Source organism: Diadema antillarum, unplaced genomic scaffold, assembly GCF_040938485.1.
Source record: "Diadema antillarum isolate AM-2024a unplaced genomic scaffold, OU_Dant_1.0 seq00001165_RagTag, whole genome shotgun sequence".
Taxonomy (NCBI): domain Eukaryota; kingdom Metazoa; phylum Echinodermata; class Echinoidea; order Diadematoida; family Diadematidae; genus Diadema; species Diadema antillarum.
The window spans coordinates 417,196-440,143 of NW_027271972.1; the positions used below are offsets into that span (position 1 = coordinate 417,196).

Sequence of the window (22,948 nt, forward strand, 5' to 3'; positions counted from 1 at the left end):
CCGCGGCCGGCGATTATCATACCAGCTAGCTCCAGTCGCGTGGTACACGCACTGATCTCAGATATAGATCAGTGGGTACACGTACGTCGTGTGTGTGTTTGCATACGATCCGCGGCCCTCTCTGCGTTGGCTGTACTGCTGCAACGGCACTCACTGCACCGCGCGCTGCATGATGTCCATAGATTTTATGGGTTCAACATGGCTTCCAGTGGAGAGGAACAAATCGCCGGACAAGTCCGAATTTTCAACAAATACACGTTTATGTGCACTGGTTATGGACTTGCATCGTCGCTTGTATATAATGGACTTATGAAAGTTCCGTTAGTATCAGGTAATTTATACTCTTATATTTTTTTCCTAGATGTATGAGCTTCGTTTATGAAGCGTTGCTTCAACATACAGTAACCTTTAGGCTTTGCTTTGTATTTGTAAGTAGACAACTCAACAGTCCGATGTGTGAGAAATTGTGTATGTAGTAAAACCCCGGGGCGCTGTGCTGTGCGGTTATAATGTAGGCCTAACCTGAGTCTTTTAATAGGCCTACCTTATACAAAGAGTGGCTTAATTTTTAAGCTAGTAAATTAGATTGAACTCCTAAGTCAGCTAAGAAGATTGCTTCTCTACCCTGACTGAGCCTAACCGCAGGCGCAGCAGCGACCCCATACGGACAAATACGCCCGTCCACTACTGTGTTACAGCGCCCCGCGACGGGGTTACCCTGAGCCGTGACCGAAAGATCGGTTTGTATGTATCTGGTCGTCGGGGAATGTTCCGCGGAGACTGCGTCTGGCTTCACGGATCCCCTCCTTAAATTTTATAAAATTTACACAGAGGAGAGCGAAAACGTAAAATTTAACTAAAAGTATAAAAGACTCCTCCGGACAGACGGATCTTTCTGTCTACCCTGGGCTGGGGTCATTCTAAGTGCGACCAGCCTGAACACAAAGCGTATTCGTGCATTGATGAAAAGATCGGTCTGTATCTAGACCTTGTCCTTGTCCTTGTCCTTGTCTGCGGTTCGGGTTCATGTTCTGCAGAGACCATGTTACATAGTCTATATAGTCTTCTCTTGCTTCACGGAAGGAGAGCTGTTGAAGTGTTAGTGTTAGTGTAACTATTAAAAAAGTAAAAATATGATTGAAATTCTCCTCCGGACAGATAACCGTAACTGCACCAGGGACCCCAACACGTGTCATATTACTAGTTACAGCGCCCCGCGCCGGAGTTACCGGACAGACAGAAAATTGTACATTTTATTTATTTTAGATTTGAATACGTAAAGATGTACAGTAGTTTGATTGGTGACAACTCGTGCTATGCAAAATTTGGTTCCTCCAACAGTCTCTTCCTGTCCAAATTGATGATTTTTCTTGATTCGGTCAATCGCAGTTAAACCCGTCCATATAGTATGACAACTGATCCACTTGAACCTGTGCACAGCGCACATATATCCTTCAAGTCATTAGTTTTACTACTACAGACAGGTGTACATGTAATGCAAAAGAAAAAAAAAGGATTGCAAAAATATATGAATTCGTAACAAATCGTGGCTCTTGCAACCCCACCCAGATTCAAGATTTAAACAAATTTCAAATGCAATCAAAACATTGACTGTACATAGTCCCATATTAATAAGTGTTATTCCACTTGTGTGTCATTGTGTGCCTGATTAGAAGCTGAATTACATTGTATGTGTAAACCACATCTTTGTATTATATCAACTCCAGGTGGGCATAGGCACATCATTGCATCCATGGTCGGAGGAGTACTCGGTTACTACATTGCAAAGTTGGAGAGCAGGAGGGTGGCGGAGAGGGAGTTCTACATACAGGAGTACATTAAGAGGAATCCAGATGACTTCAAGAAAGGTATACTTGTATTTCCATCTCTTTGAAAAACGAGAAACCATGTTTTCCCCATCCATTTACACATGTGACCGGTTCCACAAGCTTCAAATCCTAGAATTTAGTAACCATTAAAAGAACTGTCATTCTTAATCCACTGTTTCTCCTCCAGCACATTACCACTCAATATTGCAATGTTATGTTTAACGTTGCAATGTTTACAAGTTTTGGGACATGCTGGAAACACAGAGTGGTGAATGTGAAAGAATTCAAATGCTGTGAACCAGTGGCAAGAGTATCTTAATAAGTTCAGTTCAGTGTTTACATGAAGATATTGTGATTAAAGTGGTAGATTGTAAATGAAACACAAACATTTCATTCCTGTTTATGTCTTGAAGTGAACTTACCTCATCTCAACCACTCAACCTCAACACTTAACAGTTTTTTCCTATGTGTTTGTACATCATGAGTGACTTTCAAATTCGTAAGCTCACAGTGATACATGTCTTTGTATTTTGCAGAAGAGCCCAAGAAGCTGGCGGAAATAACACGACTATGGCTTCCTGTCCGCTGAGAATCACCCATGCCAATCACCTGCAGCCTGCAGAAATCTACTCTGCATGCAAATCCGTGCATAATGTTAAGCACAGATGTTGATGTGTAAATAGTATCAGATATGATATGATTTTGAGAGTGATATGTAAAGGGTTACAGAGTAAATGTCATGGAACTGGACACCTGTTTGTGGAAATCTGCAAGCAAACTTTTATATACAATTGTCCACGAATAGAGTTTGTCTTCAGATCTCCCATGCACGGCTGTTGAAGCATACCTCCATGTTGTATTTCAAGCCAAGCCTTTTTCTTGTTGCAAACTTTGACTTGACAAGATATTCTATGATATGGATTTACATTTTAATGTAAATTTGTTCCATGTCTGCATTAAGTTTTACAGCTGATGTACTCAGGAGCATGATAACCACTAGCAGTCCTGTATTTTTTTTTTTACTGAACGTGTTTTTCTCAAACAATTGACTGTATTGTGGACACGAGCCAAACGTAACATCAGCCATGGTTATTCATGAATGTGAGGGTCCCGAATTTAATCTAATTTCAGATTTTTTTTTACTCTGCCCAAAACCCACTTTTCAAACTTTTCAGCAATTTAATTGCATTGAAATGCCCCCAGTTTAATGCACTTTAGACTTTATTTTTTGTCATAATTTTCTTTTCTTTTTTCCTGCAAGTACTCTCACACCCCTGCATATGACACTGGCAGCTTGCCCTTTGGAATGTACATTGTAAGATTATCAGGTAGTGCATCATATAAAAGTGTAAAATGAAATAAATCATTTTACTACTTTTTTCTACTTGAACAACTCTTCCTTTACAGAGGTTTCCAATTTCACTTGCTGAAGTGTGTCCAAGGCATGCAGTCAAAACAGATATCATTCACCAAACAGAAATTCAAGTAAATGCAATGAATTGAGCACTCATTTGTCATGGACTATCCTTGAAAAAGAAACAATGGAATGGACTTGTAAAAAGATCTGTTGTTAGGAACCAATATGTCCAGTGGTATGTTTGGTTCCTGCATAAAACAGCCGTGAATTGAGCAAGAGTAGCTTTGGATGTTTACTTCTCATGCATTCGAAGTGAATAAGACTAACTTCAATGTATGCTTGTCTCAAATGAAAATGTTTCAGTCATCAGTGTGCCATGTCGAGATGACTTTTAAAGGAATTGTGCAGCTCTGTGGTCCAGAGGAGGGTGCATTAAACCTGTATTTCATGTGCAAACTCTATACAACGTATTGAATTGCGTTTATTGTTTACATAAATTTTGTCCCTTTTTATTACAGTCAACCTTGCCTAAGTTGAATTTTATTCGGACTGAATAGATAGCTTTGACTTAGGGAAAATTTGACTTATGAGGATTAAAGTCAATAGAATATAAAGAGAAGAGGACTTGACAAGTCCTTTGACCTAGCCGATTGTTCGACTTATGCGAGGTCGACGTACGCAAGATTGACTGTATGTGGAAGTGATTATCATTGCAGAAGAGTGTTCTGTGGAGGCATAGCCATGGGTGTGAAACTTTGAGAGCTTGTTCAAAATCAGAGAAAATGAAAGGGAAAAAGCGCTTGACAAAAATTGTGTCAATATCAAAAGCATGTTTGTGTCTGATGGCCACTGCAAATACATGTGTGTGTGTGTGTGTGTGTGTGTGTGTGTGTGTGTGTGTGTGTGTGTGTGTGTGTGTGTGTGGTTGTTTTGTTGTTTTTGGTATGTGTGTACAATAGATATACTTCTTCAGGATGCAGTCAACCAAGCATTTATAAGTCAAACATTTTAAAACCAAAGAGATGGTTTTAAATTTAACCCATCATGTCCCAGGAATCACATTCAGTATATTATGTGGTTTATTGCTGTATGATTTTTCATTATTGTTAGTATTTCATTAGGTAGGATGAAGTGTTTTTTATTTGAGCCATATTTTGATCAGAATTACATAATTGTTCTTTTAAATAAAAACCTCTAAACGGCTCAATTTGGAAGTGATTCTTAAACTGGCAGCACATTTTAAAGCCACCACACACTATACAACTTTCTATGCACGACTGACCGACTTTGGATTTGAAATACTTCGTACTGTACATTGTAAATCACAATAGCATCAGAATAAACACACTTGTTTATTTCACATCCACAATCAGTCAGTCATATGACCAAAAGTCGTATACATGTAGCATGCAGTGGCCTTAGACTGGGGTAAATGTTGCTCTCTCATACTGCAATTTTGTAAAAAAAAAATCTACTCTGATTTTGTGCAACTTTAACAAGTTTCATGTAGTCTTTCTCAAATGTAGGACATGCAGTAAAATCTAGATTTTCAATTCAATGAGGACTAGATGATAATTTCTCCAGCAAATTACTACAATTACCTGATGGCTTAAAGAGATGTTTTCATTCTCAGCTGCTGACCTTTAAAAGGAAATTCTTGACTAGTTAAAAGTTAGTCTGAAAAAAAAGAGTAAAATCCTTCCAGACATGACAGTGAAATTTAATAAAGATGGGCTTGTATTTTGTGTGTGTGTGTGTGTGTGTGTGTGTGTGTGATTTTGACCCATTTATAGAATTTTAGTATTTCTTATCAGAATAGCATTTAGCTGGTCTGAAATTTCCCTTGACGGGGATGGTATAGGTTTGGCTGAGATGAGGATTCAGGTTTTAACTTTTTGTGAGATAATTAGAAACCACTTCATTATGAAAACTTTACAATTCTATGAAAAATCAAGTTTTATGGATGACAATCGATTTTGAAATGGCCAAGATAAAAAAATCAAAATAAACAAAGAGGTCCTAATAATCGAGTGGGTTCAAACTTTTAATTCCTCTTGAATTGAATGCTCATTAATATTTCATATAATTATCTCGCAAAAAGTTAAAACCTGAATCCCCCATATCAGCCAAAACTATACCATCCCTTTAAATGGCTATATACAACATACTGTAGTTTGGCTGTCCTTAGACAATCTTGACACAGCTTGCATAAGAAGGTTGACACATTCACTTTGTTGAGGGTAAAAGATGTTTAATAATTGTCCTCAGCACAACTACATATATATTATATCTACATTCATAATTTGAAATTTAAAATGTCTATTGCACTTCACTTGCATTTACTCTACACTTAATTAATGGGATGCACTTCTCTGCAAGAGTTGTAGAATGTGTGTGGGAGTGTGTACAAACCTTTGCGCCATGACACATTCATGAACATGCTATGTGTACAATGTAAAGCAGCCCTGAAATGCAAATCACCAATGGGGCTTTAACTTGATAGTCCTATTGATACTGAAAGTGATAGATTAGGCAGTGCCTTTCGTATTATTGATTCAATCAAAAGCATCACCACTACGTTATAAAGGTGACCCTTTCCTTTCTTGAGACAATGAAAGATAGGAAATGAAGGTTTCACTGCAGATAATTCGACCTCAGTGTTAATGCAAGTTATTTCTTGCATGTCAGTTGCTACATGCACATTCGATGGGATGCAAATTTGAAGACTCGCATTTAAAAAAAATAATGATAGTAATTACAAACACAACATATAATTTGAACTTACACAGTCACATTCACACATAATTCCTGAAAGAATTTAAGGAAAAGAAGGAAAGTGCAATGAGGGAGTTGTACAGTCAAAAACTATCTAGTGATTGGGGTTCTTATGGGTTTCCCCACCCCAAGCCTGCAAGGTTTACGCTTCAGCAAAGTTGAGATGATTAGTGTTGTTCAATTGCATGAAAGTTTGGATAGTGGGAAAAAAATGGCATCCAAGGTATTGGTGTTGTTGGATTATTACCATGGACAGTCCAGTGAATATTATCTACAACATGTCTCATGCTTAGTGACCACAAAGGTGTTGAAGTGCCATACTCCTTGTATTTCAGCAGATAAGCTCACTAGTTGGTCCAGAGATATTTTACTCTATCCACTCTTCGTGATCTACAACATGAAAATTATGCTTGAAAAGTACATTGCATGTTTCAGGATAACCCCAAGAATATCTATCTATACTAGCGCAGTCATTTTGATAGTTCAAAAAAACTTGATTTTTTTTCTCTGTTAATAGCATTATCTATTTTGTTCTTGAACTTCAAGTATAAAAGATGAGAAAATTATTTGCTCTCAGGTGTACTTGAACATCAAAGGTTTTGCAAAACTTGTGATCTGATTTTTTTTTTTTTTTTTGGTCTCTTGGAGAAAAGGCACAAGGATGGAAGATAGTGTTATCTTGCACTCCCCAAAAAATGTCTACACTTTGCTTGGGCTTTACTTTCTTCCAAATAAATATATCACATATTTTTACACAAAAATATTTACTTTTAGATACACTCCAATGTGCCACTCTGTTCCAAATTTCAGTCTTCATACCCACTCATTTACATAGTGCAAGTATAAGCAACAAGACGGATAAATAAGCCCATAAATGTGATTGATAATGGTACAGAGTCAAGGGACTAATACAGCTCGTGCTATTTAAGCATAATGACTGGGTTCATGTACAAGACAAGACCACCTGGCTTTGCTGCAAGTCAAAGTTAAAGGTGAACCAAAGTTCTTGTGTGCCTGCAGAGACTGTTGATTTTGGTCTAAAATGTACACACATCCATACGAAATGTGTGAAATACGTCTTTGATGACTCAATATCTATTGGGTTAAAACCAAAATGTGAAATATTGGCCAAAAAAGTTTGGTGACAACATGGCAATCTGAGAGTATATCTGATCATGGTTGCTATGTAATATTTCATAATCGAATGTTAATTGAGCCATAGCGGTATCCATCACTCTTCTGCGCGAGAGTGAATTGCATGCAGCTTGTTGGGAAATATGACTGCTATAGAACAATATATAGAACGATAGATCATCAAGCGATGTACTCCGTACCTACCCACTCCTGACTGGCGAGAGTGATTGAGGAATAAACATCGGGTAAAGCGACCTTAATTATTTTACACTTTTGATCTGAAAGTACTCCAAAACAAATCATTATCCTGGCAAATTGCATCTGCCATACGAGTTTCTTGGCAGACTTTTCAACACAGTATATTGCAAGCAAAGTCCAAATGGTGGAAGATGATTTTTTAGCCCTTCTGAAAACTATATTTCACCTGAAATGCTTTGTCCAAGTTTGCAGAGCAAAATACATTTCATAAATCACAAGAATACATGACTGCTCTATCGTCACTTCATGCTATTAGCTAAAGAAGCTGAAGATAGTCATTGTCAGCCATTCAAGGGCAAACTAAGGAGGCTCTTGTGCACGGTGGAATCTGATTTGTTTCTCACTCCAATCATCCTACTGCACATAGCCGACTTCATCACAGAATCATGATTTCACGCTATGGCGTGTCCAACTTGGGTAGTTTCTTCACTGCAGCTGTCTTTCTGATGGGTCCCCTGCGGGGGTCTATAATTCTCTGGTTGTCCGGTACACTGTATGAAGAAAAAAAGCAACAAAATAGACATGTTATGAAATGCTGCAGGTTATCAGGTTACCAACATACAAGTAAAGTCAAGCATTCAAGGGACAGGCCCATAATACCTACTTTCAAACATCAGCAAGTAAACACAAACAAGTCATCAAACAACTTGTGGATAAACTGAAGCATCTGTAAATCTGTTATAATGAGGTCTTCAGGACCAGCAGTTTTCTTTCATTATACCAAAATTTTGTTATAGCTGAACAGTGAAATATATAAAGATTATATAGATTATAACTTTTTGGACCTGAATTTCTCCTTTGTTGACAAAAGATATTTGTTATAACCATGTTTGTTATAATGGGAGTGCACTGTATGAGGTGAATGATATCTTCTCACTTTCTTCCAGGCTCCCTGCTCCCTGGGGTACTGTTCTTGCTGTCCCTTGGTGTGCTGAAATTACTGCCTTTCAGCCCCCTTTGAGTCTGTCTGTACTCCTCCTCCTGAACTCTTGCCTACAATGGGAAGCAGATCAAACCTTATTTGGGAGTTGACCATTACAAGGAGTAATACAGAAGGATAGATTGATGTAGGAGCAGTAGCAGAAACACCCACACACACACACACACACACACATACATACAAACAGCATCAACCTTAAGGTAAATATTTTAAAGCTATGATGTTGCATAACTGAAATGAATACCGATTAATCTCTCATTCTCTTGACATTCTTCCCTCTGGAACTTCTAGTCTCCATGCTGTTTGTGAATCGACTCATATCCTTGCACATTTTTATAAATTTCATGGAACGAGGCCATCTTGCAGTGGTGTGGGCACAGAACACATTGCCGCAAAGTGTGTGGAGCTATACCAGGTAAATGGCAGCACAGACAGCTTGAGTGAGAGGACCTTATTGATCCTTGCAGTGCCATGGAGGTTATAACTGCTTGATATTTTGCTCTAACAGTTGAAAATTACTGCTACCATTGCTTGCATTGATCCTGAAGGTTGGCAAACATGTACCCATAAGGGTATATTATGGCACATTCTGCACAGGATGTGAGGGAATTCAATTTAATTTCAACAATTTTCATGACTCCAGTTTTACTTTCAAGCATGTCAGTTACTATAGATACTGTAAAAGTGGACATTTTTGCGGTGCTGAAGTTTTTGCGCATTTTGCGCAACCAGAAACTAGCGCGAAAATAGAGAAAGGCATGTGAATATTTTTGCTTGCCATACGTTCCAGTAGTTGATGTCTTGATTCTGCGGAATTAAAAACATGTGAAACTCTTCTTACCCGGCCGAGGACAAAAAAATTAGTCGCGCGAAAATATCCACTTTTACAGTATATGGCAAGCGAGAGAGAGCTTTGCACTGCATTCAATCAATTCAGGCGATTTGAAGTCAAATGGAGCTAGGACATTCTTTGTACAATAAAACACTGGAATGGTCTGTACTCTCTCTGTAAAGAAAACACACACACACACACACACACACACACACACGTTTGCCATTTCAAGTGAAATGAATGCAATCATCTAACAATAACATTTACAGACCACAGCCATGGTCAAAGTTGAACCCCAAGGAATGGAACTGTTTTTCTCCCTAAGTATCTTGACACAAAATATGTACACGTACATGTACTCACTGCTATCTATCTGTATTAGTACAGATGTAGATATACACAGGGTATACCTGCACTATAGCAGGGCTAAAACACCAGGTTTTAAAGTTGCAGCCACATCGCGTTTGGATTGGTTACCAGGGACAAACGAAATATCAAGTTAACATTAGGCCTACGTATGTCTTACAGCTCTATGACAGCTACGTGTACTTTTCTGACAGAATAAAGTGAGGTGTCTTACATTTCTCAATTCTGTGAGGTAGTTCTTTCTTGCTTCATGCGCCTTGTGAAATGCCTGTATGAGACCATGATGAGAAAATGAAGGAGATAGTACCTACTGAACATTGATATTATATCTCAGTTACAGTATTTATATAATTAGAGAACAGGGGGGCATTTCATCAACGAGTTTGTCGGAGTTTTCACCGACAAATTTGCTATCAGCCAATCAGACGCAAGGATTTACACTGACAACTGTTAAAAGCTAATGAAATCCTTGGTCTGATTGGCTGATAGCAAATTTGTCGGTGAAAACTCCGACGAACTCGTTGATGAAACGCCCCCCAGGTCACAATAGACATAAAAATTTGCTCTGACAATGCAGACAGTATACACTATTATACCACATGTCATACCTACATACCTGTATGTACATTTTTAGAGGGTTTTTTTTTATATCCAGGTATCAGTTCATAACAATGACAATTCCTTTGAAGAGCTGATAAAAATGAATATAATAATCATTTGCAAAATGATGTTGATTTCAGGTCGGCATCTGTCTGCTAGATTTGTAACTGAAAAGGACAAAATTGTTAGCAAAAGAGAAGATGAATGAACATAGACCCAGATTACAACCATTTTACATAGGAATTGAAAGAAAAAAAAACTTTTTTTATAAACATGAACAGCTATGTTATTAACAATACAACTGCAGCAAGGCATATATGCTTGCATAAACATTTACATTCACTGAAAGAAAGATCATGCATAGATTATTATACATTCATTAATCTTCCTTCTGTTGATTTCTTTGATAACTTGCACTCGCAAATCAAAAATATATGCATCAGGTCTCAGTGTGTGATCTGACTCATCTCTTGTCCTTGGATAGAATTGGAAACAGGTTTGAAATATCGTAAATCCCTGACAATGTCTTATGGTTAGAATCTTGGATAAACGCTACAGAATGCAACAAATGTACAACAATGATACATAGTGCCTTCAGGTTGAAAGAGATATGTTAGGAGATTGTTTCAATCACCAGTTATAAAATGAAACCACTCATCTCCATCCCAAAGCAAACTAAAATACAACCTACAACTTTAAAACAAAATAGAGGAAGAAAAAGGGGAGACCCCCCCCCCCCAAAAAAAAAAGAAGGAAATAATGAGCAATGATTTCTGTAATGCAGCTAACCTTAGACTCCTGGTCCAGCCTCCAGTCATAATCCCTCAACTGACTGTTCAAGCTATTCTTCTCTCTCTCAAGTTCTCGAACCAGCCTCCTTAGACTTGACTGAAAACAAACAAAAAATAGAATGATACTGTATGTTAATAGCATTGATTTAATTCAGAACATACCGGTACACCAGAGCCCCATTTCATAAAAAGTTGATACGATGGCAACTCTTGCTGGAATGGTAATCGTCATGGTAATGATACGGATCTGGCCTCATGATTAGCTGTTGCTGTGGGAAGTTGTCATTCCAGCAAGAGTTACTGCCCTAACATCTGTTATGAAATGGGGCCCAGATGATGGTATCTTAATCATTATCATCTGACCAGAGCATAATACGTATGTATAAGAAATTAATTGCAAATGTTCTTCGTGTTTAAACTATTGACAGTTAGGCTTGAAGTGATAAACAGTCAATGATCTAAGCTAATACTATTGGCATGATGAAGCTAACTTGAACTTGTTATTATCCTCAACTCTTTTCTATGTGATGCGCATCTTAACATGTTAAGCCATTAAGTGTTAAACTTTTATCATGTCTCAACTCATGTTTATGTGAATATCTGTGTAAAAGCATAAAATGCTAACTTAACTACAACCACAACATGCATCCTGTCTTTACAGAAGAAAATTTCCTTAGCTGACATCTTGCTAGCAACAAACCCTTTCTTCATTGGCAGAATGCCAAGCATTTTGTGTGAGGCCTACAAATTATGTGTACCTCAGACAGCTCATCATAAGATTTGAGTTGTGCATCAAAGCCGTCTTTGGCATCTTCTTTGGACTTGTCCAGACGTTCCTTGAGAACGAGAATCTGCTTCTCAAGGAGAGCGTTGAGTTCTTCCTGAGTCTCAAACCTCGTCTTCCATTCATTACCTTGGATTCAAGGAACACCAGAACATCATAAAGACAAACATAATTCTGTGATATAGTCATAATGATTCAATGAGAACTTTTTTTTTCATTAAAACAATCTGATGAAAGTGTCAGAATAATAAAAACAAAAATTATATCCTTGCCTCTGGAATGTCAAACATGGCAGTCAATGAGCAACACAGAATAACCCTCTTGAATTAATGACTGAGGTAGTGACTCATAATACAGTGTACCAATCCAGAAAGAGCAAATTGATTTAATCACTGTTGAATAAGGGAGTCAAATTCATTACTGTACAAGCTGAAATTTTTGCATACAGATATTTTCGCGAATCGCTACTTGGAGGACATTTTCGCGGTTCAAAGGCGATTTGCAAAATTCGCGAAAATAAAACCACCTCGAAAATTTCAGCTCGAACAGTACCTTTACAGACAAATATGTAAGCAATGGTCTGTGAGGAATATCAAGCAGAGCCAGAGGAGTGAAAAACATGATATAAAAAAAATTTCAGCTGTTCCAGATAAAGTAATAGGCGGCTCATGGCTGCCAGTACTGTAACATTTCATTTATGGCAAATACTATGCAAACTAGAAAGGCACTTTGAGAGCGCAGACCTCCACCAAGCAAGCCACTCATTTCCACCCAAACATGCATGCAATTTCCCAATATACAAGCCTATTGTTTGCGTCATCAGCTTCAAGCTGCACAGTGCCTTGCCTGAGCAGAGCATGCGCCTTAGTGTGCATATGTAAACCTCCAGTAAGTGCTGTTAGCTGCTTGAACTCTCAAGTTCATTGGCCTTATATGCCAAAAGATTAAAAAATCTGTCAAAAATCCAGAAAAACTCCCGGATCACTACCAAAATTTAATCATTTCACCATTATCAAAGCAACTTTTCATGCAAGTTTCATTCAAATCCATTCACAAGTTTTTGAAGTAATTTTGCAAACAGACAAACTAACACCCATGATCACATAAAACTTCCTTCCTTGGCGGAGGTACGTATAGGCCTGCAGTCATTAGCTTATTGGGGAAGGAATCATAATATAACATGTCATACACATGATCATGTAAAAATACAAAAATACAAACAATGTCAAATATGTCAAAGAATGTTTACCTTCATCCATGACACCATCATATCTTCTCTCCAGCTCCATGAGTGTGTTTGTCAACTCAAGCATTGATTGATCGAGCATTACGCTGCGGAAGCAAGAATAAGGGTAGTAAGTCATAGATTTAATGAGTAGGCTCTAGCGTAACTTGATACACATTATCATTCCTGTGTCTGTGATGATGAGAGTATGATTGAGGGTTACTACCTATCGCCACCCTAAGAATCTGTAGCACGTTTATTCCAAAAGTATCAAACAAATTTGCTTTAAAGTTTTGTTTCAAATATGCCATAAATACTGCAGTTTCAAATCTTATGACCGTCCTGTTGATTCTCAATCTCTGAAGTGAAATAATGCCATTCTTTTAGTGCGTGCAATGCATTTTCTTCGCACAGCTTAAAAGGGTACCTCAAGATCAGCACCCCTCCCTCTATAGTGTTAGTAGGTCATACACATGTGAATTTCAGTCATGCGTCTTATTCATAATTGACTAGATCTAATTAGTAATAGCATGTAATTGAACCCTGTGTAGTTAGGTTTGTTTTTCGTTTCTTCATTTGACATAAAGTTGTATAATTTGCGTAGCTTATGGCGCGTCATCCCATGCATACCTTTTTGTTTTATAGGATGGGGGGTTGGGTGTCCGGACACTTAAGACTCTCGCGCACTGACTTGCTTATATCTAACTTTGAATACGCATTTATGCACAGCTCCTCACTGACAAAAAACTGTTTACGTAGGCATGTCAATGTCAAACCAGATGCACTTTACACTAGTTTACAGTACGCGTCCGGTCCCACAACCTGTCCGGACACCCAATGACTGGGTATACACTAACAGCCATGATACGCAGGGTGCTGATGTTAAGGTACCCTTCTGATGCGTGGTGCCCTTACGTAAAGTGCACAAATTATTTTGCCCTATGCTGTAACATTACTATAGTATGGTTGGGTGTTCATAATACCGGACACCTAACGTTTTTTCTATCAATAGAAACGTGAAAAATCTCACAATTTGACTGAAATTTTACTCACGTGTGGAGAAAATACTCCGGATTCACAAGCGCGCACTAAAAATGCGATCTGAGGTACGCGCTCTTAGATGGCGTCTTCGAACGCGTGGGGTGTCATTTTTTCCGCACTCAGTTGCCCTGCTCATTTCAACCGACCACCCTGACAATGCGTATAAAGGGCACTTAAATGCGTTTTTTCGACAGGCCGCTGTTTTTTTCTAGCCGTCATTTTTTCCCCAATAATATTTGAATATATTTTGAATCCTTCGATATTACTTTTGAAGGACTGTTTGATGAATTTGACTTGATTTTCATTAGGAAACTTTTCATCGTAATTGAAATAAATTAGATGAGTCGGTTTGTTGTTTCACATTCATTTCTCGTTTCTGCATCAACTCGTACGGTCGTAGCGGGCGACAAAATGTTTGTGTCATGTATATGTGTAACGTGTGTGCACGATCGTACAAGCGGCGGTGACAATTTTGCGGTCAAAATCGTCAAATTTATTACGGAAGGATACTCGACATCTAACAACGAGTCAGCAAAGGTAGGCCTAGTTATATGTAGTTACACGATAAACCTTACTCGATTTTGCTAAATTTCGGTAATTTAGAGGGAATACTTAGATGGGTCTAGTTGTTTTCGCCACATTTTACTCGGTAGCGTAGCCCAGTGAAGAATCGAACACCGTTGCGCGTAGTCCCATGCGTACATTTTCTTTCTGTACGCGCAATGCCATTATAATGCGCGGCCGGTCGTTATGGACCCGGTCGGTAGGTTGGACACCTACCATACTACACGTGTCTTCGCACAATGCGCAGCGTCTGGTCATTCTAGACAGATGTGAATAGCATGGACCCACAATAAGGCCGGCGACAGATCTATAATATGCATAACCATCACTCAAAATTTACAGAATCACACAAAGTCATAAATATCTAGGGCACATGTGGATTAAACTGGTCACAGCGCTCCGGGCGCCGGGGTTCACTTTAGAAATAGAAAGCCCGAGCTGAGCAAGACATAGGCGTGAGCCAATGCGTGACACAACACAGATCAAGGGGAGTGGGACTACGATTTACTTCCACGATTGCATTATTGTGATACCTCATCTGCTTTTCTTGCTCAATTTCAGCCCGAATTCTCTCGATCTCTCGATTATCATCAGAGGCATCTCTTCCCCTCTTATTAGCCATCGTGACTTGTTGGAAACATCGACGGTTCGGTGAAAAGCAGCTCTCCTATCTCTGCATAGAACACATCAAAAGAAACTCGATGAAAATCGTTGCCAAGGTTCAGGCTTCGCTTGACGATAGTGACGTCATCACTCCACTTGCCGGATCGGATCGAGGATGGTGTGTGAGTCGAGTCACAGCGGCGACACATTTTGACATTCATGAAAAAAAAAACAAACACACACACACACACACAACTGTTTTTTTTCAACCCCTGATTTAAAGACAAGAAAAAGGGTACTGTCTCATTTGACTAAACACACAGGCCTTAGTATTATTTGCTTGTTAATTGGTTTGTTTTCTTTTCTGTATAGGCAAAGGAACTGGATTACAGGAGCGCATTTGGTTGTCACTGTTGTCATTACTTTTTTACAGAACACAGAAATTTTCCTTCAGAATACAGCATCGTAATAACGGCTTGCTGTTGTTTTTATTCCTTTACCCTTTTTTTTTGCGACAATTGCTTTCATCAATTGATGTCTCTGAGGAAAAAAAGACAACAACACCTAATGAACAGTGTCGTTCTCGGTGTAAGGAGAACGGGGAAGAAGAAGAAGAAGAAGAAGAAGAAGAAGAAGAAGAAGAAGAAGAAGAAGAAGAAGGAGCAGAAGAAGAAGAAGAAGAAGAAGAAGAAGAAGAAGAAGAAGAAGAAGGAGGAGAGGAAGAAGAAGAAGAATTATAAGAGGGGAGATCGTTTGTGAAAACTTTTCTTTTCAATGTTTTTACCATCATTCACTACTTGTAAGGCTTTTATGAGTATCAAGGCTATGCCCCTTATTTGTAAGACGACATTCATACAAGCACACTTTTGTGTTACTATTTCTGTACCTAATAGTTCACTAAAGAAAGAACTGTTAGGCGAACACTATAGATAATGGATGAACATAAGGGCCCTAATCTGTATTTTTTCTGTCTAGACCGCCTTCTGATTTCGTGTATGTCCCTGCATTTAAAAACTATTCTTTCTCTTTTTCTTTCTATCCGTGATGTTTCCTTTATTCTAGCACAAAAATAAAGCTGCACGCGCACTATGAAATAGAAATAACTGGACATTGTTAGTCACTCTCCTCATTTCTCTTCCCTCTTCTTCTTTCACTTTTTTCTCACTTTTTTTTTTTTTGGGGGGGGTCTTCCCTTTTCTTCGTAATCTGTGAATATTACTTGGACCGATCACACTGCATCATCGCATTTTTTTTCAGATGCATACATCTCCTAGTACAGGGGAGGATCCAGGAATTCCGTGAAGGGGGGGGGGGGAGCTTTACAAAATTAAAGGGCGCACACGACCCTTCCATTTTTATTTTCATTTCTTATATTTCAACAAAAATTTAGGGGGCGCTCGCCCGTTGCGCTCCCCTGGATCCGCCACTGTCCTACTCAAGTGCATTGCTGTTTTTTAAAGTAAGACATCCCTTTCTTTTTAAATTTTATTGTCCACACATGTGCGCAGGGATGATAAGTGCAATTAAGACGGATTTGAAAGTGCGGTTGATCTTTATAATCAATGCTGCAGCTTTTTTATCTCCTTTTCTGAAGAACCTGAAGCCGATTTTGCTCAACGTTCTAATATTGTCCTCGCTCTCCGCTGATGATATAAGATTATTGATTATCTGATATGATGAATCATGGTCATTATCCCCTACATCTGACAGTCTCTCGTTCTCTCTCTCTCTCTCTCTCTCTCTCTCTCTCTATGGGGAGGGATAATTATGGGAAATGCAATATATTATATTTTACTATACTACACTATACTATACTATACTATACTATTGTATACTATTTGCAAAAAAAAAATGATGACACAACGACAAAGCAATTCTGAAATTGTACTCAGCTTTCACGCATCGTCTCTCTGTGAAATATAACAATAAAACAAAACGATTTTATCTGAATATAAGAACGACTCAAGTCCATGGAAGACCATTTCGAGTAAACTTAAAAAAGACTTCAGATCTTCTTTATTTTTCCAATAATATTCTATTTAACTGTGATGGGAAGGCAACACTGTATATACAAATTAGAACATATGTTATTATGACAATTAACATTTACATTAATTGTCGAGAGGCCATTTTGTGTGATGGACTTGGGTCGTTCTTTGATTCATATACATGATATTTTGCTATAAAGATGACAGAAGGATGAGAGAGGGCGCTATAATATGAATGTAAGCATGACCCAAGTCCTTCATTCTTACATTCATTAAAGATTTAACTCATTCATTTCAGGCACTTCCAGGGGTAATTAGTATTTATCATTCATACACAAGATGAGTCCCTGCATAAGCTACAATTTCTCATGTCAAACTGAATTTGGCAAAAAATTGGACTTGGGTCGTTTTTATATTCAGGTCTTCAATTGTGACATCACAAAGCAATTCTGACATCGCGCACTGCCTCGTACCGTCACTCTGTGAAATGCAACAATTTCTAACAAATTATTGTGACGTCGCAAAGCAATTTTGACATTGCGCACTACTTCGTACCGTCACTTTGTGAAATGTAACAATTTCTAACAAAACAATTGTGACGTCACAAAGCAATTCTGACATTGCGTACCTCTTTGTACCGTCACTCTGTGAAATAGAACATTTCACAAAGAGCAGTAGCTCTGACATCGTGCGCTGCTTCGCAGGGTCAGTTTAGGGTTCCTTCACAGTATTGCATCCACCACAAGACTTCTCACCTCGCATTTTTAAACTATTTTCCCTTCTTTTGTTTGAATTTTTGATCCAAAATATAAAACAAATATACTTTGCCTAATTTCGAGTTGTTGTTTAAACCTATATAGGCCTTAATGCCTTCAGAAGAATACAAGTATTTACTTTGGGGTTGCGCCCCTCAGTGAAAAGTTCTTTTGGAGTCACCTCTGCCTATAATTGTATCAAGAAACTCTCAAGGCAAAGTATATTACTTTTACTCTACTACTAGTATACCATAGGCCTACTGTGCTATACTATACTTTGTGTAGACTACTAAGTATACTGCTAGTATACTATGCTCTGCTATACTATACTATTATGTACCTTCTGTAGTAACAGGTCTCTGGCCTGGCATCACTGATGTGATAGAAAAACAAATTCAAACAATCAAGGACAGTCCTATTAAACAGTATTTTTTTTTTCTGAGATATCCCAACAGCCACAATAGTTTCATTTCAAATACAGATAAGACAGAAGACTTGATATGACTTTAAAGTCCAAGATCTCTACTGGGAGAACCCCCTCTCTCTTTTATAGAAGGTTCATGAGCGGAAACTGCAGATAAACTCAATGTAAATTCAGCAAATTGTTAATAATATCAGTTGGATAGATGAGGAATATTACAAGACAATATTGTGTGATATGTTCCTGTCGTTTGCACATAAATATGAGAGAATTTTGACGACTAAGGAAGGAAAAATACAAAATAAGGTTAGAATACAAATACATTGTATTGTTTTAATAGATTTGTCTTTCTTCTGGACCTTTGAGTTTTTACAATAAATTCTGTGTGATTACCAACATCCAACATCGGGTGTTCCTTTTTTAGCTCGAGGGACTTAGCTAAATCTTGAAGAGGAGCGCCAGCTTGTGGCAAAAGTTGAAACAACGAGACCACCACATCATTCACACGTTGGCACCGCATACAGCGCCGTAAGCGAGCAGCTGCTGTATGTAAACCCTATGGCACGCTATAATGTACGTGAATAGTACGTAATTGTACGTATGTCGGTAACTGACCCTGTGTAATGTATGGATATCGTTCAACAACGTCGGCAGTATACAGTACAATAGAAACCGGTAGCTCTCACGGGAGGGATTCTGGCCTCCGACGAATATCGGATATGGTACGTATCACTTCAAATTGATTTATCATTAAATTTACCGTATAGGGCCTACTAGACAATAGTAATTCATGCTCTGAAATGTGTATTGCTATTTGGGCTTTAATTTGTAATAACCCTTGCTTGGCCTTGCCGTGAATCTCATGACATGAGTATGAATGACAGGGCCAGGAGGGGCCCAGCAGCAGCGGGGTCTAACGTTAGGCTAGGTAGTCTGGTAAGTGTTGGTGAAGCTAACTTTTTAGACCGCGTAGCCATGCATAGACGTGGTCTTCAAACAATGTTTGATTTAGAGGATATCTAAATACTTCTGTAGAATTCTTCTTCTTCCTGGTGAGTGACCGCAATCAACATGCTGATTATTCTGTCACTTTGTCTTTGTCAGGTAGGTCGGTATTGCACGGTGCAGTGGATTTTGAGTTTAGCAGCAATATAATTTATTTTGTTGAATAATAGATAATCCCAAGAAACAATAAAAGTTCATTCATTCATTGAAATAAAGAATAATAAGTAATAAATTAACAAAGAATTTGATGCTTGGATTACTCCTGTCTCGAGGCCCAGGACACAAACAAAGGTGTCAATGGTGTTGGCCTCGATGGCTTCCTGAGGAAGGCTGTTCCACTGCTTAATTGTGCGTGCTCACTGTTTATTACAATTCAACCCGCTAAGCACAGACCAACCACTCATGTAAATTTGAATTCAAATTTAGATATCAATTATCATTATCATGGACATGGCAAAGTAGAAATCTAGAATGTGTAAGCTGTTTTACCTTGTCTAAAAACAGAAAAATCTGTCTGTCCAGAGGAGTTTTTGTCATTTTTTTACGTGAGCAGCCCTCCGTAGTAGGAAGCCAAGGCAAAAGCCAAGGACCCAGGCGGTCTCTGCGGAATATACAATCCCGACAAGATACATGCAGACCGATCTTTTGGTCAGTTTATTAAACGGATGGGGGTTCCTTTTTAGTTTTGTGAACATCAGTATCATGAAGTGAATAAATTGCCTGATATGCACAGGACTTAAAAATCGTAATTCTTACATCTGCTGCATTCAGTGTGTGAGTGCATTCTTCTTGAGACACAGTGAAATCATACAATTGTACTATGACCCATCATGTTTTTATGATTATACAAAAATTACTGTAAATGGCATTTTGAGGTTATCGCATGTGCTTGGCCATGGCTCATCTGTCCTTGCTTTGTAAAGTTGTCTTCTCATTATTATTCTTGCAAGGGCTAATAAAGTAGGAAACAATGTGTTTCTTCAAAAGTAGTTTGTGTGTATGTGTGTGTGTGTGCATTTGTTTGTTTCACCATTGAGCCCTACAAGTGTATTTTTCCAATCTTTATAGTTGTACCACAATGGATAGCTGACAGTCCACAGCGGTAACGGATTACAAAACAGGCAGCTTGGTAGAAAACACAAATGTGCAGAGTACAGATACTGCATAGACATGCTTCCATGCATATTCATCCCTACTGTATTTTGCTTGAAAAGATAGCATGGAATCCTCTGTGCAGCTGTTGTGTAGGTTCCACTCTCTTTGAAGAAAGATAAGAAGAAGTGAAAAGAAAGTTAAGAAATCTTATATCTTATTCTTAAATCTGGCAGCCTCGATCGTATGGTTCTATCAGCATGACATTGACATGACATCTGCCCACTCATGGCTGACATGTCTACTATGGGTCCACCGTGTCCTGTGGCTAGTATCATGGCAACCCCATTTGAGCATCCCACAAACTGTACAAATTATGTGCATTTCCATGGGCTTGTTATACTGCGATGATATCACACATGGCTTATTGTGATTTTCACATACAAAGATCATAACACAAACAATTTGCTTTCGTGTCAGTCATCAGTCCACGCACCATTTCGATCACTAGAAGAGCAGTGGTGGATCCAGAGGGGGGTGCTCCAGGCATGCGCCCCCTCTTTACTTTTTGTCAAAACAAAAGAAATAAAAAAGAAAAAACGGGGAGGGGTGTACGCCCCCTTTACTTTTGTAAAGGCGCCTCCCCTTTACGGAATTCCTAGGTCTGCCCCTGAAGAGGGTACATTTGTAGCATTTTGTGTAAAATGAAATTTTAGCATTTTGTGTAAAATGAAATGAAGGTAGTTACTGGTACAATATACACCAGTGTATATCAGAATGCAAAGTATACATTGTAAAGGCATCTACATGATGCAAGGTAATAGACACCTGTAGGCAACAGTTGACGTTCAGGTAGGGCAATGTGATCTATTTAAAGGGTGTCCTTATTGTTGGAATTAAAACACAAACCATTGTTTGCAAATCTGTGTCTCTGCAAAGGTTACTTTGGTATGAATACAGGTCAAATGTAGGTCAAACTTGGTCTTAAACTCTGTCATTGTCTTTATCTCAAGTGATGCGATGAGGCTGATTACAAGCTAGAGGTGCATAGCATTGATGAAGGACTAAAGTTCAGCCAGTGTAAACAGCATGCTTTTATGTAAATGCTTTTAAAGGTTTAATCTTACTTTGATGACCATTTTAAGATTAAAAGTCGGTTGCTGCTGTTTTATGCAATGTAAAACTGGTACACTTACCATGCTTGATAGGTGAATAATTTAAAGGGACTGTGCAGTACTGGTTGAGGTGGGAATTCAGGTTTATAATATTAATAAGTGAGATAAGGAGGAACCTCATATGATATATGAAAGAGCATGTGATTTTAAGAAGGATTCAATGTTTATTTGATGAAAATCGGTTTTGAAATGGCTGAGATATCCAAAAAAAGTGATAATGATAAAAGGCGACAGGCCACAACTTTATTAGGTTTCACCTTGTTTTTGGATATCTCAGCCATTTCAAAACCGATTTTCATCAAATAAACTTTTGATACCCTTTAGAATTGCATGCTCTTTGACATCTCATAGAGTGGTTTCTGAATATCTCGCAAAACGTTAAAAGCTAAATCCTCACCTCGACCAGAACTGTACACACCCTTTAAGCTGTAATATGATGCCATAACCTGATTGGAAAAAAAAAAGAAGAAGTAGAAGAATAAAAGACAGGGAATGATTCTAGTTTCTTGTATGTTGCTCTGTACAGACTCCATGTGACTGTACATTGTACATAAGCCAGTTACAGTTAGCTCATGGGCACATTGGTTCAAATGACCTTTCTTTTTTCTCAGTTGGTTAGGCACTTCGCTTGTTTTCAAAGCAGCATGATGCATGAGCATGCCCACAATTTATGGAATTCACGTTCAAACAAAGAATGAACTTACGCAGAGCAGGTGACAAGAATGGTCTGTCAATTGACATTTTGGCAGGTATTCATTTCATTGTTTTGTGTTGAATGCATTATAAACAAACTTTTTCTACCAATATTGCTAAATATGAGGCTTGTTGTCAGGTGGAGTAATTTATATGCTATGATAGTAAGCACCATTTGGGTTACATGAATAATCATTACATCAGGAATGCTTATCTCAGTGAATTAAAAGAACAGCATGCCTGATTGTACAAATGACCTTTTTCTGCTCATGTGCAAAGTGGAACTGTACACTGGCTTACACTGTACATGTATGTAGGAGCATCATAGTGAGAACATAATTTCTTTTTCTTTTTTAGGGGGGGGGGGGGGAGGGGGAAGGGGATGCCAATATCTTATTCGACATCAATTTTGTAAATTATGCATATACATGTACTAGTAGATTAAAAAAAGTCTATCTTCCACTGATGATCACACAAAAAACATGACAAACCCTCCAGAACCTGTTATTTGCTTGGTGGCAATAGTGTGAAAAAACACAAGTTTAGGACTATACTGAAAATCTGTGCTGTACTCAATCAGAAATGATTGGACCAATTTTGTTCTGTCTCTTTAGTGTTTTCTCATTCAGCATTTCTCTTGATATTTGTTTTGTTTCATATCCTCAGGTCTGTGTTGCTGATGTTCAGAATTAGCCAGCGCAACTGAAAGACATACAATAC

The 22,948-nt window shown here is 38.3% G+C and overlaps 2 protein-coding genes across 2 annotated transcripts; one reads left to right on the forward strand and one right to left on the reverse strand.

Annotated features, from left to right (window-relative positions):
* Positions 1-198: 198 nt before the first annotated feature.
* LOC139744375 (NADH dehydrogenase [ubiquinone] 1 subunit C2-like) lies at positions 199-3,633 on the forward strand. The gene is made up of 3 exons (XM_071654815.1): positions 199-331; positions 1,728-1,868; positions 2,366-3,633. The coding sequence occupies exons 1-3, from the start codon at positions 199-201 to the stop codon at positions 2,416-2,418; spliced, it is 327 nt and encodes a 108-aa protein (XP_071510916.1). The 3' UTR covers positions 2,419-3,633.
* Positions 3,634-7,719: 4,086 nt separating this feature from the next.
* LOC139744376 (coiled-coil domain-containing protein 169-like) lies at positions 7,720-15,204 on the reverse strand. Its single transcript, XM_071654816.1, has 7 exons — positions 15,030-15,204; positions 12,916-12,998; positions 11,641-11,795; positions 10,881-10,979; positions 9,706-9,759; positions 8,231-8,346; positions 7,720-7,844 (listed from the first exon to the last, which is right to left on the reverse strand). Exons 1-7 carry the CDS (start codon positions 15,116-15,118, stop codon positions 7,751-7,753), a joined length of 690 nt encoding a protein of 229 aa, XP_071510917.1. The 5' UTR covers positions 15,119-15,204; the 3' UTR covers positions 7,720-7,750.
* Positions 15,205-22,948: the final 7,744 nt, after the last annotated feature.

What these genes read in the sequence shown, in the direction of transcription:
- LOC139744375 (XM_071654815.1), top strand. Translation starts at nt 199, where the DNA reads ATGGCTTCCAGTGGAGAGGAACAAATCGCCGGACAAGTCCGAATTTTC. An exon ending in GAAAGTTCCGTTAGTATCAG is followed by an intron (nt 332 to 1,727) that starts GTAATTTATACT and finishes TATCAACTCCAG; the next exon opens with GTGGGCATAGGCACATCATT. An exon ending in TCCAGATGACTTCAAGAAAG is followed by an intron (nt 1,869 to 2,365) that starts GTATACTTGTAT and finishes TGTATTTTGCAG; the next exon opens with AAGAGCCCAAGAAGCTGGCG.
- LOC139744376 (XM_071654816.1), bottom strand. Translation starts at nt 15,118, where the DNA reads ATGGCTAATAAGAGGGGAAGAGATGCCTCTGATGATAATCGAGAGATC. An exon ending in ACCTCACAGAATTGAGAAAT is followed by an intron (nt 8,347 to 9,705) that starts GTAAGACACCTC and finishes TTCCCATTGTAG; the next exon opens with GCAAGAGTTCAGGAGGAGGA. An exon ending in AGCAGGGAGCCTGGAAGAAA is followed by an intron (nt 7,845 to 8,230) that starts GTGAGAAGATAT and finishes TTCTTCATACAG; the next exon opens with TGTACCGGACAACCAGAGAA.